The sequence below is a fragment of the Schistocerca gregaria genome, chromosome 4 (genome assembly GCF_023897955.1).
Source record: "Schistocerca gregaria isolate iqSchGreg1 chromosome 4, iqSchGreg1.2, whole genome shotgun sequence".
In the NCBI taxonomy this organism is placed as follows: domain Eukaryota; kingdom Metazoa; phylum Arthropoda; class Insecta; order Orthoptera; family Acrididae; genus Schistocerca; species Schistocerca gregaria.
Genome location: NC_064923.1, coordinates 457,572,667 through 457,588,106, shown reverse-complemented (window position 1 = coordinate 457,588,106; position 15,440 = coordinate 457,572,667). Strand labels below are relative to the sequence as shown.

Genomic DNA, 15,440 nt, shown 5'->3' with positions numbered 1-15,440 from the left:
GTACCTGTGGTCAAATGACATGAGTTCAGGGTTCTCCCTCAATTTAATGAGATCATTCTCATAAGAGGGTTAGTGGATAGCATCCACGAGTCCATTGACTTGGACATTCCACTGAATGCAATGATAATTAATATTGACACTAAACAGATAATGGAAACCTGCAATAAAACAGAAATTGTTTGTTTTATAGTTCTGGCATATATAAAATTATTTCCTTTCTGTATATGTGTGTGTAGACTGTTCAGGGGGAGCCCACTAAAAGAAAAATTAAGGAAAGTAACATTCTAATAAGCAGAATGTAAAGATTTAAAATTTTCAGTGTCAAGGAAATAAGATATCTATGGTAAATACAGCAGTAAAAGTATGCTATACTATCTGAATAAAGTGAAAGTAGGATAAATATTTTATACATGCACAGTATGATAGAGACAATTTTGTGAACCAAATTTTTAGGAAGAGCTGGAATGAGCAGTGCACCTACAGCACTGCATACATGAAAACTGGCATTAAAATAATCTTAGTAGTCCCAAACATACTGCAAATATACTTTACAATCAGAAAAATAGTGATATGTAATAAGTAAGCTATCACAGGAGCTAGGGTAATGTTGTAGGCATAATATAATGAGCACATAATAAAACTGAAAAATGATTGAAACATATCTGCATATTGTAATTGTGTCTGTTAAATGTGACTGAAAGGCAGAAACAGAGATATAGTCTTCCGTCAGTGTGTTACACTGAGCCCATCACACACTGACACATGTTGAAAATTGCAGTTATTAACCGACAGACATCCACATGCCACTCTATTCTCTTCCTGATATGTTTATGATTTGCTTACAACTTGTATATTCATTTTGACAGAACATACAGTGGTGTTATATTTTCATTCAAAGATGTAGTCACAATTTTGCAAGTAAACTGGTGTGTCACACATATAAATTTTGCACTCTTGTTTTACATTGTTTCCATCTTTTATGGGTGGAATGTGTATTTGTCAAAACCAGTTACAGCCCTTAGCTTATAACTGAAGCCCCATTCACACTAGTTACCTCAGAAGTTTTGCATTTTATTGTATTTTTGCTCAAAAATCAATTTTTTCCATGATATTTCGTGTACATCCTGTAAATACTCATGTTTGGTGACACATAAGGTTCCTGGATTCTTCTAACATGGTATTAATTGATGTACCTTACTGCATGTATCAGGCTTAATATATTACCCTTCTTGGATTTGTATCCAAAATATGTAGCAAAATTTTGATGTAGTGCAAGTTATACTACTCCACACTTCAAGTCTTTCAGTGTTTTATAATAAGGTATTCTCCCTATCAGTCTCATTCTTCTGATGTGAAGATACTTTTCATTACTTTATGATGTTTACAATCTCTAAAACCTTCAAATTAGTGGGTTGTGTAACATTCTATTTTTCTACTAAAGTAGAAAAATACATCCATGAAATACAACAGGTGTTATAATGGCAATGGTACATATTTGTGAATGCTATACCTTTCAGTTGAAATCTGCTGTGCTTGTTCTTTATTTACACCTCTACATGGTATCCATATACTTGTGAACGACTACTGTTTGAGATGTACCGACATCATATTTTGCATGTGTTTCCTGCATTCTGTTCTAACATCAAACATATATTACACAAATATTTCACTGTTCTGTTGCTTTACCACAAAACATTAGTGATTGCCTACTTTTGAAGGGTAAGGATCATACAGTATGTGAAGAAACTGATTTAAATAGTTTTTTTTGCACTGTTCTGGTGTTGGTCATTTGGTGGCATAAGTTCATATTTTTTCAAAATTCTTCAGACTTGATCCACATACTCTCCCCCATTTTGGGAAGATAAGGTACTAGTTTTCCACTGTGACAAGTCATGTGGTCAGCTGAATTTCATCTAGATTGTGCTGATGGCTTGCAAGAACCAAGTCTTTTCTAAGAATTGCTGGACATATGCTGTGTATAATTTTTGTGCTTGTAGTCTACAGTAGGTGCACATGCTCATCTCCTTGATTGTAGATGGCAGCAACATACACACAGAGATACATGCCTGGATTACAACATTAGGTTGGTAGTAATAGGTGTCTGTGTGGAAGACAGCACAAAAGCAAAGAGTGACAAGTAGGACTGACAGCAATTGTTAGGTGGAAGCTGGGCTTTGGACAAGACTGTCACTTGACTTCTGTCCACCATTGATCATCATGTAGACTGCCTCCAGTGAGACAACTAAAGAAAAAAGTGAAGGGATGAATAGTACCAAGTTGTGGGTACTAATGACAGCAGATTCTGCTTTGGTTTCAATTATGACCATTAGTGAATGAATGTGTGCGAACAGCAGCATCAACGGTCTTGTATCAGGGAGTGGCAAATGGCATCACTTGTTGGTTGCTTATCCTGACTTTATACCTCAGGTGTCAGTTGAGGAAACATTAATTATTGCAGGTTACATCAAGAATGTAATGTGATCAAGCCTATTCCATAACTATTCCTTTGTCAGAAAGGTGTTCTCACCCAGCAGGAAACTGCTCATGGATACCCAATGGGCATTAATCAATGTTAGTCAACTTTCCTGACCCAAATGAGAATGATAATCGGCTCTGTCCCATAATATGCTATACAGAGTGTGACTGGTTAGCTTCTGGTCTGGTCTGCAGTACCATAATCATTAGTAATTCCCCCCCTTGTCTGATATGCATGCTCACCTCACTTACATTTTATTTTCTAAATTACTTTCTTCTTCTTACCAAACAATGGAAACTCGAGGTAGAAATATCAACAATGTAGGAAAGATAGAGTGCTACTTACCGCAACGATGACATGTTAATCAGCAGACATTGTTGTTGTTGTTGTTGTCTTCAGTCCTGAGTCTGGTTTGATGCAGCTCTCCATGCTACTCTGTCCTGTGCAAGCTTCTTCATCTCCCAATACCTACTGCAACCTACATCCTTCTGAATCTGCTTAGTGTATTCATCTCTTGGTCTCCGTCTACGATTTTTACCCTCCACGCTGCCCTCCAATGCTAAATTTGTGATCCCTTGATGCCTCAATCCTATTCAATACCTCCTCATTACTTACGTGATCTACCCATCTAATCTTCAGCATTCTTCTGTAGCACCACATTTCGAAAGCTTCTATTCTCTTCTTGTCCAAACTAGTTATCGTCCTTGTTTCACTTCCATACATGGCTACACTCCATATAAATACTCTCACAAACGACTCCTGACACTTAAATCCATACTCGATGTTAACAAAATTCACTTCTTCAGAAGCGCTTTCCTTGCCATTGCCAGTCTACATTTTATATCCTCCCTACTTAGACCATCATTAGTTATTTTGCTCCACAAATAGCAAAACTCCTTTACTATTTTAAGTGTCTCATTTCCTAATCTAATTCCCTCAGCGTCACCCGATTTAATTTGACTACATTCCATTATCCTCATTTTGCTTTTGTTGATGTTCATCTTATATCCTCTTTTCAAGACACTGTCCATTCCGTTCAACTGCTCTTCCAAGTCCTTTGCCGTCTCTGACAGAATTACAATGTCATCAGCGAACCTCAAAGTTTTTACTTCTTCTCCATGAATTGTAATACTTACTCCAAATTTTTCTTTTGTTTCCTTTACTGCTTGCTCAATATACAGATTGAATAACATCGGGGAGAGGCTACAGCCCTGTCTCACTCCTTTCCCAACCACTGCTTCCCTTTCATGCCCCTCGACTCTTATGACCACCATCTGGTTTCTGTACAAATTGTAAATAGCCTTTCACTCCCTGTATTTTACCCCTGCCTTAGAATTTGAAAAAGAGTATTCCAGTCAACATTGTCAAAAGCTTTCTCTAAGTCTACAAATGGTAGAATCGTAGGTTTGCCTTTTCTTAATCTTTCTTCTAAGATAAGTCGTAAGGTCAGTATTGCCTCACGTGTTCCAACATTTCTATGGAATCCAAACTGATCCTCCCCGAGGTCCGCATCTACCAGTTTTTCCATTCGTCTGTAAAGAATTCGTGTTAGTATTTTGCAGCTGTGACTTATTAAACTGATAGTTCGGTAATTTTCACATCTGTCAGCACCTGCTTTCTTTGGGATTGGAATTATTATATTCTTCTTGAAGTCTGAGGGTGTTTCACCAGTCTCATACATCTTGCTCACCAGCTGGTAGAGTTTTGTCAGGACTGGCTCTCCCAAGGCCGTCAGTAGTTCTAATGGAATGTTGTCTACTCCGGGCGCCTTGTTTCGACTCAGGTCTTTCAGTGCTCTGTCAAACTCTTCACGCAGTATCTTACCTCCCATTTTGTCTTCATCTACATCCTCTTCCATTTCCATAATATTGTCCTCAAGTACACCGCCCTTGTATAAACCTTCTATATACTCCTTCCACCTTTCTGCCTTCCCTTCTTTGCTTAGAACTGGGTTGCCATCTGAGCTCTTGATATTCATACACGTGGTTCTCTTCTCTCCAAAGGTCTCTTTAATTTTCCTGTAGGCAGTATCTATCTTACCCCTAGTGAGATAAGCCTCTACATCCTTACATTTGCCCTCTAGCCATCCCTGCTTAGCCATTTTGCACTTCCTGTCGATCTCATTTTTGAGACGTTTGTATTCCTTTTTGCCTGCTTCATTTACTGCATTTTTATATTTTCTCCTTTCATCAATTAAATTCAATATTTCTTCTGTTACCCAAGGATTTCTAGCAGCCCTCGTCTTTTTACCTACTTTATCCTCTGCTGCCTTCAATACTTCATCCCTCAGAGCTACCCATTCTTCTTCTACTGTGTTTCTTTCCCCCATTGCTGTCAATTGTTCCCTTATGCTCTCCTTGAAACTCTGTACAACCTCTGGTTCTTTCAGCTTATTCAGATCCCATGTCCTTAAATTCCCACTTTTTTGCAGTTTCTTCAGTTTTAACCTACAGGTCATAACCAATAGATTGTGGTCAGAGTCCACATATGCCCCTGGAAATGTCCTACAATTTAAAACCTGATTCCTAAATCTCTGTCTTACCATTATATAATCTCTCTGATACCTTTTAGTATCTCCAGGATTCTTCCATGTATACAACCTTCTTTTATGATTCTTGAACCAAGTGTTAGCTATGATTAAGTTATGCTCTGTGCAAAATTCTGCCAGACGGCTTCCTCTTTCATTTCTTAGCCCCAATCCATAATCACCTACTATGTTTCCTTCTCTCCCTTTTCCTACTGATGAGTTCCAGTCACCCATGACTATTAAATTTTCGTCTCCCTTCACTACCTGAATAATTTCTTTTATCTCATCATACATTTCATCAATTTCTTCATCATCTGCAGAGCTAGTTGGCATATAAACCTGTACTACTGTAGTAGGCATTGGCTTTGTGTCTATCTTGGCCACAATAATGCGTTCACTATGCTGTTTGTAGTAGCTTACCCGCACTCCTATTTTTTTTATTCATTATTAAACCTACTCGTGCATTACCCCTATTTGATTTTGTGTTTATACCCCTGTAGTCACCTGACCAGAAGTCTTGTTCCTCCTGCCACCGAACTTCACTAATTCCCACTATATCTAACTTTAACCTATCCATTTCCCTTTTTAAATTTTCTAACCTACCTGCCCGATTCAGGGATCTGACATTCCACGCTCCGATCCGTAGAACGCCAGTTTTCTTACTCCTGATAACAACGTCCTCCTGAGTAGTCCCCGCCCGGAGATCCGAATGGGGGACTATTTTACCTCCGGAATATTTTACCCAAGAGGACGTCATCATCATTTAATCATACAGTAAAGCTGCATGACCTCGGGAAAAATTACGGCCGTAGTTTCCCCTTGCTTTCAGCCGTTCGCAGTACCAGCACAGCAAGGCCGTTTTGGTTAATGTTGCAAGGCCAGATCAGTCAATCATCCATACTGTTGCCCCTGCAACTACTGAAAAGGCTGCTGCCCCTCTTCAGGAACCACAAGTTTGTCTGGCCTCTCAATAGATACCCCTCCATTGTGATTGCACCTACGGTACGGCCATCTGTATCGCTGAGGCACGCAAGCCTCCCCACCAACGGCAAGGTCCATGGTTCATGGGGGGGAAAATCTGCAGACAGGCACAATTAAAAGACACTTACATAAAGCTTTCGGCTGCAGCCTTCATCAGCAAAAGAGAACCATACATCATTCATATACACAAGCAAGCACGTCTCGTGTACACGTGGCCACCAGCTCCTGCATCTTGGACTGGAAAGCAGCTGTCATGTGGGATGCAAGCAGCAATCTCTTCCCACCCATACACTGCTACCTGGTCCCCTTCCCTGCTCCCTCCAGACTGCATACCACGTGATAGTTGCTTTCCCACCCGAGATGTTGGAGTTGGCAGTCATGTGTGTATGAGGTGTGCTTGCTTGTGTGTATGAATGGGGTGCATTTCTCTTTTGCTGTTGAAGGCTATGGCTGAAAGCTTTATGCAATTGTCTTTTAATTGTGCCTGTCTGCAGCTTGTTTTCTTTACAGTAAGTAGCAATTATCTTTTCCTACATTGCTGATATTCCTACCTGGAGTTCCTGTGTTTGATTTTGCGGAACGGCCTTTCTTCCATCCTACAATGGTGTGGTGTTTTCCTTTGTTACTCTTCTCTATAGCATTGCTCTTCTCAATGTCCATTATTCTCTGCCTTCCCAAATGCATCTACTACTGAGCCACACTGTATCAATGATCGTCTGCTCACAACACAGACTTCATGACCTCACTGATTGTTGATGCAGTATCTGATACCCCAGATTCTTTCCTCCGATAGTTATAATTATATTATTTCTGTTCATCCGACTTCATCTCTCACCCTGGCATACATTAATGTTTTATTATCCATACCTACCCATGCCACATGAACTTTTGATCTGCAGCCTAAACCATCCACCGCCCCCACTCTGCCTTTATTGCAACACACTCACACTCCCATACATCATTGTTCTTTTCTCCCATGTTTCTGTATGTTTTTAATGTATTTGTGCATATTTTTATGTGGTTTCACAAATTTTTGTGTATTTTTATGTATTTCTGCTAATTTTTATATATCCAGCATCTTAATGTGTCTTTACATGTTTTTTACACGTTTTTATGCATTTTTTTGCTTCTCCTGCTCCTCCCACAACAATCGACACCTATTGTGCCCATTTCTGCATCATTCCCATTTCCTGCCACTATGGACCCTTCTCCATCTTTCTCACCGGTTCAGAAAAGTATCCCTTTTTCGGGCTGAAACCCAGTCCCTCATCCTATTTCTCAAATGCTGCCTAAACCATGGAATCCCCCCCCCCCCTTGTTTATTCATAATGATTCCTTTTTCTGGACCCCACTCTCCTTCAGAATGACCTACACCTACTCAGATTCCACCAATCCCTGGTCCTCACAAAACTTAGGACTGCAATAACATATCCCCATGACACAGATACACCAACTGCCTCTTCTCCCTCCACAGATACTAAAACTTTTCAATCCCTACTGCATACATCACATGTCTGAAATTGAATACCTAGTTCTCCAGCACCTGCAGCAGTATTCTAGACCCAACCCATGCCATACCCACAGTGTTCTTCCTTCTCCACCCCAAATAGCACCTTAAGCCTGCCTAGCTGACCTTTTCAACATGCCACATTCCTGAAAACTCCCCACCGGCTCTACCTAATCCAGAGCCAAAACATTCCCGCAACACTGTTGTTAACCTTTCCACCAAAGACTGTCAGCTTGACAGAAGTATCAGTCCTCTCCAAAGGTGTCTGCTCTCACCTTTAGCCCTACACCTAAATTTAACCATCTGGACTTGTCAAAGACCTACCCTCCTTCTCCTGATCCCTGCAGTGGAATCACTTCTCTTCTGCCCGTCCCTCCAACCAAAACCACCCTACTTCCAATATTGAACCCTGTCTCTTCCAGTTCTTACCACCATCTAACTGCGATCCCCCCCCTTCCCCCCCCCCTCCCCCCCCCCCCCCCTCCTACCTATCCACCAACTGTTCAGCTTCTAAGAATTTGTTACTTCCAGTTTAAGCTCACCATCCTTCCCAAGGTACCTTCATTTAGTAGAAGAGAGAGTAGTCATACACAACCTCAAAAACAAATCCTAACCTAATCATCCTATCCACAGAAAAGGCTGTTGTTATGAATCATAGTACTACCTGGCAGAAAGTCTCCACCAATTATCTGACTCCTCCACCTACAAATTCTGCCAGAGTGATCCCATCCAAGAAGTCCAAAACAACCTCCAATCCCTGCTTACAGCCTTAGGTCCTTCTAAGAATCACTGCCCTGAATTCACTTTCCCTCCTCACTCCTATGACACGACACCCTGCATACCCACCTTCTACCTGCTCCCCAAAATCCACAAGCCCAACAACCCCGGATGCCCCATTGTGGCTGGTTGTTGTGCTCCCTCAGGATTTTCAGCCATGATAGACCAACACCTCCACCCATCAGCCTTAATCTAGAGTTCCATGTCAAAAACACCAGCCACTTCCTTTACCGACTCTCCACTCGTCCCACCAATATTCATCATGCCCGTAGTCTGACTGATACTGAACACTACCTTTCTCAATGTCCTTCAGACTCCAAAGCCACCACCTCTTTCCTCACACACCTTACTAACTTTATCTAATGCACAACTACTTCTCTCTTGAAGAGAAGGTATACAAAGAAATCTGTGGCACCTTCCTTTGCCATCCTGTTTATGGGCCATCCAGTGTAAACTTTCCTAGCCTCCTAAAACCCCAAATCCCTGGTGTAGTTCAGACTGGTTGGTGATATCCTCATGATATGGACTCAGGACCAAGACACCATATCCTCATTCCTTCACAGCGTCAACACTTTCCCTCCCATTGCCTTCATCTAGTCTTCCTCAACTACATATGCCACTTCCTTGGACATTGATTTCCTCCACTCTGATCGTTCCATCTTCATCTCTGTCCACATTAAAGCCATCACCTATAACAGTAAATGTATTTCAACACCTGTCATCCCTTTTACACCATAAATTCCATCCCATACTGCCTGGCCATCCAGGCATTGTGTATCTGCAGTGACAAGAACTCCCTTGCTCAACATGCTGAAAGTCTCACCAAGACCTTCACAGACAGGCACTATGCCCCAGACCTAGTCTGAAAACTGGTCTCCCATGCCATTTCCCCTTGTGCCTCAATGCTCCCACCACCCCAAGAACCAGCCACAAAGGTGTGTCCCTTTCATCACCCAGTACCACCCTGGACTGTAACAACTGAACCACATGCTTTGCCAGAGCTTTGATCATCTAAATGAGAGACATCCTACCCGAGATACAAGGCATGTTTTTTAAGTAATGTCCATTTGAACATAAGTATACAGTGAAAGGTTATTTCAAAAAAGTAAATTTATTTTCAGAAAGTACATACTTCACTCTATTTTTTGACATGGTTGCCAAGTTTGTTCGAACATGTATCATATCTCTCAACCAATTTTAAAATACCCTCTTCATAAAAACTTGCTGCCTGGTCCAATAACCAAGAGTTCACTGCCATTTTCACATCATTGTCATCATTGTAACAGTTGCCACTGAAGTGTCATTTGAGGTGGAGGAACAGATGGTAATTGCTCGGCGCAAGATCAGGACTGTAGGGTGGGTGGTCTAAAACTTCCCAGCCAAATCTGTCCAATAAATCATGGGTCTGACTTGTGGTGTGAGGTCTTGCATTGCCATGGAGAAGGACAATTGTCTTTGTCAGCATGCCACTTCTTTTGTTTTAAATCGCTCTGCATAGCTTTCTCAGGGTTTGGCAGTATGCTTCTGCATTGATAGTGGTTCCTCATTGAATGAAGTCGACCAACAAAACACCATGCCTATCCCAAAACACCAACACCATGATTTTGTGCTGGGACAGAGTCTATTTGGTCGTAATCTTTACAGAAGAGAGTGTGTGTGTCTCCATTCCATGCTCTGTTGCTTTGAATTGGGTGTGATATGCGAAACCCATGTTTCATCTTCAGTTACGATCTGACTCAAGAAGCCATCACCTTCTTCATGATAATGAGTCAAGAACTCCATCGCACACTCAACTATTTGATTTTTGTGGCCCTCTGCTAGGAGTGTTGGACCCAACAGGAGCACAGTTTCCTAAACTTTATGTGTTCAGAAACAATGTTGTAAAGGACTGATCTCAACACATGAGGAAATTCATTTGAGAGACCTGTTATTGTGAAGTGCCTGTTCTCACGAATCCTCACTTCAACTTAAGCCACCAAATAATCTGTAATCAAAGAAGGGTGACCAGAGTGGTCCTCATCATGGATGTTGTCACGGCCATCTTTGAATTCTCCTACCCACTTACGCACTTTGTTTTCACTCATAACAGTACCACTGCACACTTTGCAAATCTGTTGATGAATTTCTGCAGCAGACAGGTTCCTTGCTGACAAAAACCATATCACTGAGCAAACCTCACATGTGGCGGGCAAGTTGATAGTCTTAAACATTTTGAAAGCACTGAACAGAACTGTACAGGTTAGCTACAGAGCTGAAACTGAGTGCAGTTGTTCCCGAGGCATGCCGGTACGCGACGCGCATGCTCGTTGCGGTATGCAAGCAATCTACTAGTGTCTACAACAAAACGGACCTTACTTAAAAAACACGCCTCATACTTCCCACTCTTCCTAAAGTAGTGTTCCATCGCCCACCCAACCTTCACAACATCCTAGTCAATCCCTATGCCACTCCAATCCCAACCCCTTGCCACAAGAATCATTTCCCTGTGGAAGACTCAGGTGCAAGATCTCCCCAATTCCTCCACCCAGCACTTCCTATTCCAGTCTTGTTACAGATTTATCCTACCCATCAGGGGCTGGACCACCTGCAAAAGCAGGTATGTCATTTACCAGCTCTGCTGCACTCATTGCAAAAATTTTTATGTTGGTACGACTGCCATCCAGCTGTCCACCAGGATGAACAGCCACTGCCAAACTGTGGCCAAGAGCAAAGTAGACTGCCTAATGGCACAACAGGCAGCTGAACATAACATGTTTGATTTCAATGCCTGCTTCACTACCCAATCCATCTGGTCATCCTATCTACTACCAGCTTTCCTGAACTGCGCAGATTGGAGTTATCCTTACAACACATTCTCAGTTCTCATAATTTTCCCAGACTCAACCAATGGTAACACCAACCACCCAGCAGCTTCCCCCCTCTGGTGTGTCATCTCCTCTCCATTCTTGTCTCCCACCCTCTATGTTTGCCACCCTCTGTCAGTGCACCCATCCGTCTTTCCCCACTCCTCTCCTTTTTCACTCCTTTTTTCTCCACCTCCCTGCCCCACAACCTTATGATGGTGTTCCTGTTGACATTCTAGTCCCTGCACACTCCACCAGACAGTATTCGTGTCTCTCTCTCCACCCCTACACAATTATCCCTTCCCCTTCCCGCCCCCTCCAGGTTGCTGTTTGCATCCCATGTAATAGTTTCATTCTGTCCTGAGATGCCAGAGTTGGCAGTTGTGCTCATGAGGTGTGCTTGATTGTGTGTATGAGTGGTAAGTATTTCTCTTTTGCTGATGTAGGCTGTGACCAAAAGCTTTGTGTCTTTTAATTGTGCCTGTCTCCAGCTTAACATGTCTTCTTTATAGTAAGTAGGAATCTATGTTTTCATACATTGTTGATATTTCTTATTATTATCATTAATAAAACCATTAATGTGAAATCTGAATTTGTATGGTCCAGAATTGAGCAAATTCATTGTTGCAACTCATTCTGAAAGTTTGTTAAATGAAATTTTCATTTCAGGTGATCTGCAGAATGAAGAGTCAGTCCTCGAGTGGCTGATAGATGATGACAACCGAGAACTAGCTGATGAAATTGAAGCTGTTAATGTTCGCATGCTAGAACGATTACTGGAAGAATCTCATCTTCTGGCTGTATTCTTCTGTAAGCTAACACTATAATATATTTAATGCTGAATCTAACGAAGAAGAAACTATTTATTAACAACAATTGCTTGAATAATTATGAAAAATAATGTTTTACATTCTCTCTGTTTCTTGTTATTAAAAAATGCAAACAAAAATTTTAAGGCAAAAAGGGAGCAGGTGAGGTATTAGTGAGGAATAAGGAGAGGTAGGGAGATAAAAGAGACAGATAATAAGAACAAAAGTGAGATAGCAAGATAGAACCTTATGGCTCCTTGTGGCTATCACTGAAAGTAGGGTAGCATGCAGAAGTAAATGGTACAGGTGCTGCTGCCAACGTTAGAAGTATTAATGGTAGGAGAGTAGAATCTCCAGAATTAGCTAACAGTATAATTATGATAAATAGATGAAAACCTGCTGTACATATACAGAGGAAGTTAACCCTTTGTTGGATTATCTTAATGAGTCAGCTCTTAGGATTTCTTCCTCCCTGTTCTCCTTAGATCACTAACTGATGTTGTACTCTAAAGCAGTTCTTATAGCACATTAGGTGTGCTGGAAGATGCAAGCAGGCAACCTGCATATATAAACTGGGAATGAGGGTAGCTAATCTATTTGAAATAAGGCCTGAGATGCCATACCGGTGCATTTATTAGGAAACTTTACAAAATAATTTACTGTTAAGTAGTAGTATCAATTCAGCACAGAAGTTACTAAAAATTGGGAGCATTGTTGAAATGATTATTACCAAGAGAAGCTTCAGATTACACCCTATCACCAAATGGCGAGACTGACATGCATCAGAAATCTCATGTGTACTTTGTACAACTTCATAGCTGCTATATGTGATCAGTAATTGAATAACTTTATTTTATTTTCAGATTTAACAGGTTTACTGCATAGTGGTATTGTAGTGTCAAAGCTTTAATGACAATTAAGCACCTCCTAGCATTCAGTATGCCAAAGATATACTCGAATAGCTAATACTTATTAAAGAAAAGTCTCAGTTTTACACCTGAATGTATGTGGTTTCCGTATATATAGGTCCCCAGGAAAGATTCTTTTTCATGGTTTGCTTACATCTCCTCTCTCCAATGATTTACTATTGCACCATATGGTCCCTCTGTTAGCGATGCCTGTGTGGGAAACAGCTTCTCACTTGCTACTGCTGTGTTCTTTAATGCCACTTAAGGGCACCCCAATAAAATGTAAACTTAAGAAAATAAAATGCTGTCCAGAATAAGAGGAACTTCACAAACTGCAAATTCCTGACTTTATTTTTTCTTGTGGTGCTAAAAATTTAAGTGGCTTTTGCTCAATCTTTGGAATTGAGATGTTCGATTGCCACATTGGTGCTTTCCCTTATAAACTAAGGATGAAACAGTTTCATTATCCAATTTTAATTGTAGAAAAGCTCTTTTATCAATAGCATAGTTCTGCACTTAACTGGGCGTGTATTACTCAAAACTGTGTCTTTGATTTCTGAGGGATCCAGATAGTTTTATGTGTGATACTTAGAAATTATCAACATTATTGCCAAAATTATAAATATATTAAACTTCTTTCCAAGTTTTCTTGACCCAATAATTTTCAGTCTTCCACCTGAAGTTACTACTTACACTTCTTGCAGTTAACAATACATTAAATTTTTAAGCATTACTATTTATTTAACTCATTACAAACATGTTTTTGATAGCTATTTCTTCACATTTCCTCCTCCCCTCTTCTTCCTCCATGCCAAGTCAGAAAGGGAGATACGGGAAAACATTAAGATTTACACAGCTTTTTGAAACTTCTCTTTTATTTAAATACACCATTATACTTGTTGTAATGCTACAGGTGGCAAAATATCCTCTTGGTCCACATTCTGCAGAAGTATGCCAGTAATCTGTGTATGTGTCGTTGATATACAACTGGAAATGCTGTATCTAAGTGCAGCAATCACTCCTAATAGGTATATTATAGTTTGTGCCAGGCATTTTCAATCAAAGTGGAGTGCTATAGCCACTCATTACTATGTTTTATAAAATATTTTTCTGTCTGAGTTTTTGTAGATATCTAGAGATGGAAAATACTGAAACATGTCTTATGAGCAGTGAAGTCACTCCTTGCCTGATGGTTGACATTTATCATTATGACCCAGTCTGCCTGAATTCACAACTACTGCTATTCATGTGGTACCTGTATGTTCTAACCTGTCTTGATTTTGGGTCATAACCTTCGAAAATTAGGTTTCACTTGAGTAATCTTTAAATTGTTTTATTTATCTCTTGTCCATTGCTTCATCATTTTTTCATTGGTGGATGTTCACTCTAATTATTAATTGCAATTACTCTTGCAAGGTATTTATTGCTTAGTGATTTCTGCCAAAATTTGGTTTCAGATGATGAGGACTGCCCAGAATGTGATGAAATTCTTGAAGCTCTGGAGCAGATTGATGGTGAAGCAGATCAGTTTGGTATGGAACCATTTTCAATTAAGTCATTACTAGATTTCATAATAATATTGTGGCTTATCAAACATATTAAAACTGTGTCTTGGACCAGAACCCAAATTTGGATCTATGGCTATGAATAGTGAAGCTTACCTGTAGAGTGCATTGCCAAAAATGTATTTTCCAAGCAACTCATCCTGTGGTCTTCCTCTTTTCACCCAATAGCAATAACGCCTTGGAAAACTATACCTCATCCTTCACTAGGGCTTTAAATTCTTATATTGTGCCCTGAAATGAGAGGCATGTTACACAATGTGCCACCTTCATCAGTCAGAGTGGTATTCTGTTATCCACTTAACCTATGTGATGTGCTAGTCCCTTCCTATGATAGTTCTGCTCCCAGTCTTGTAACATGTGAGTTATTCCCCCATGAACAACATATTTGCAACACTTGGCCTATACATCCATGCATCACCTTCCACTGCTGTACAGTCACAGGCATTTCCTGTGTTATGAAAGTTATGCCTTTATGCCTATGGAACCACATTTTATACCGGCTGTACTGCAATTACTATGTACCATTCTGTATGAGGATGATAACTAAGTAATTGTCTATACCTGATGAATGGCCACTGCCAAACTGTGGCCAGCTGAAAACATGACTATCCAGTTGCTGAAAATGGAAAATGACAGACACCACACCACCAATGACTTTAAATGCTGCTTTAGTACCCATGTATTTTTTCCATCCCCCCCCCCCCCCATCCCCCCCCCACCCACTCCCGTTGTTGCCCCCCTGTACCCTCTCAGCACCACACAACTGGGAACTGTTCCTTCAGCACACTTCCTGTTCTCACAATCCCCAAGACTGGTCTTAGTCTCCACCAGCCCTTTGCCCATGATATCACCTGACATTTTTAAGCTACTTTTCATTTGTAATCATTTTCCTTCACATTCCAACAACCGCCCCCCCCCTCCACCCCCAATCGCCACCACGTCTCTCTCTCTCTCTCTCAATTCTGAAAGAGTGTGAGAGCATGCACCTCAACTAGAAAAAGGGCGTTAGACCAGATGCGACCGTCGGATTCAGCATAATTTGGGCAG

General features: G+C 40.7%; 1 protein-coding gene and 1 long non-coding RNA gene across 3 annotated transcripts in view; one reads left to right on the top strand and one right to left on the bottom strand.

Annotated features, from left to right (window-relative positions):
* LOC126267267 (uncharacterized) overlaps positions 1 to 15,440 on the top strand; it is a 459,263-nt gene that overhangs the window by 407,932 nt on the left and 35,891 nt on the right. For both annotated transcript variants that reach the window (XM_049972334.1, XM_049972333.1), the window contains 2 exons: positions 11,781 to 11,921; positions 14,286 to 14,360. In XM_049972334.1, coding sequence (XP_049828291.1) covers positions 11,781 to 11,921; positions 14,286 to 14,360 — 216 coding nt within the window. The remainder of the gene's footprint in view (positions 1 to 11,780; positions 11,922 to 14,285; positions 14,361 to 15,440) is intronic.
* Positions 1 to 15,440, bottom strand: part of LOC126267268 (uncharacterized) — a 68,725-nt gene that overhangs the window by 20,779 nt on the left and 32,506 nt on the right. The gene's annotated exons all lie outside the window — the stretch shown is intronic.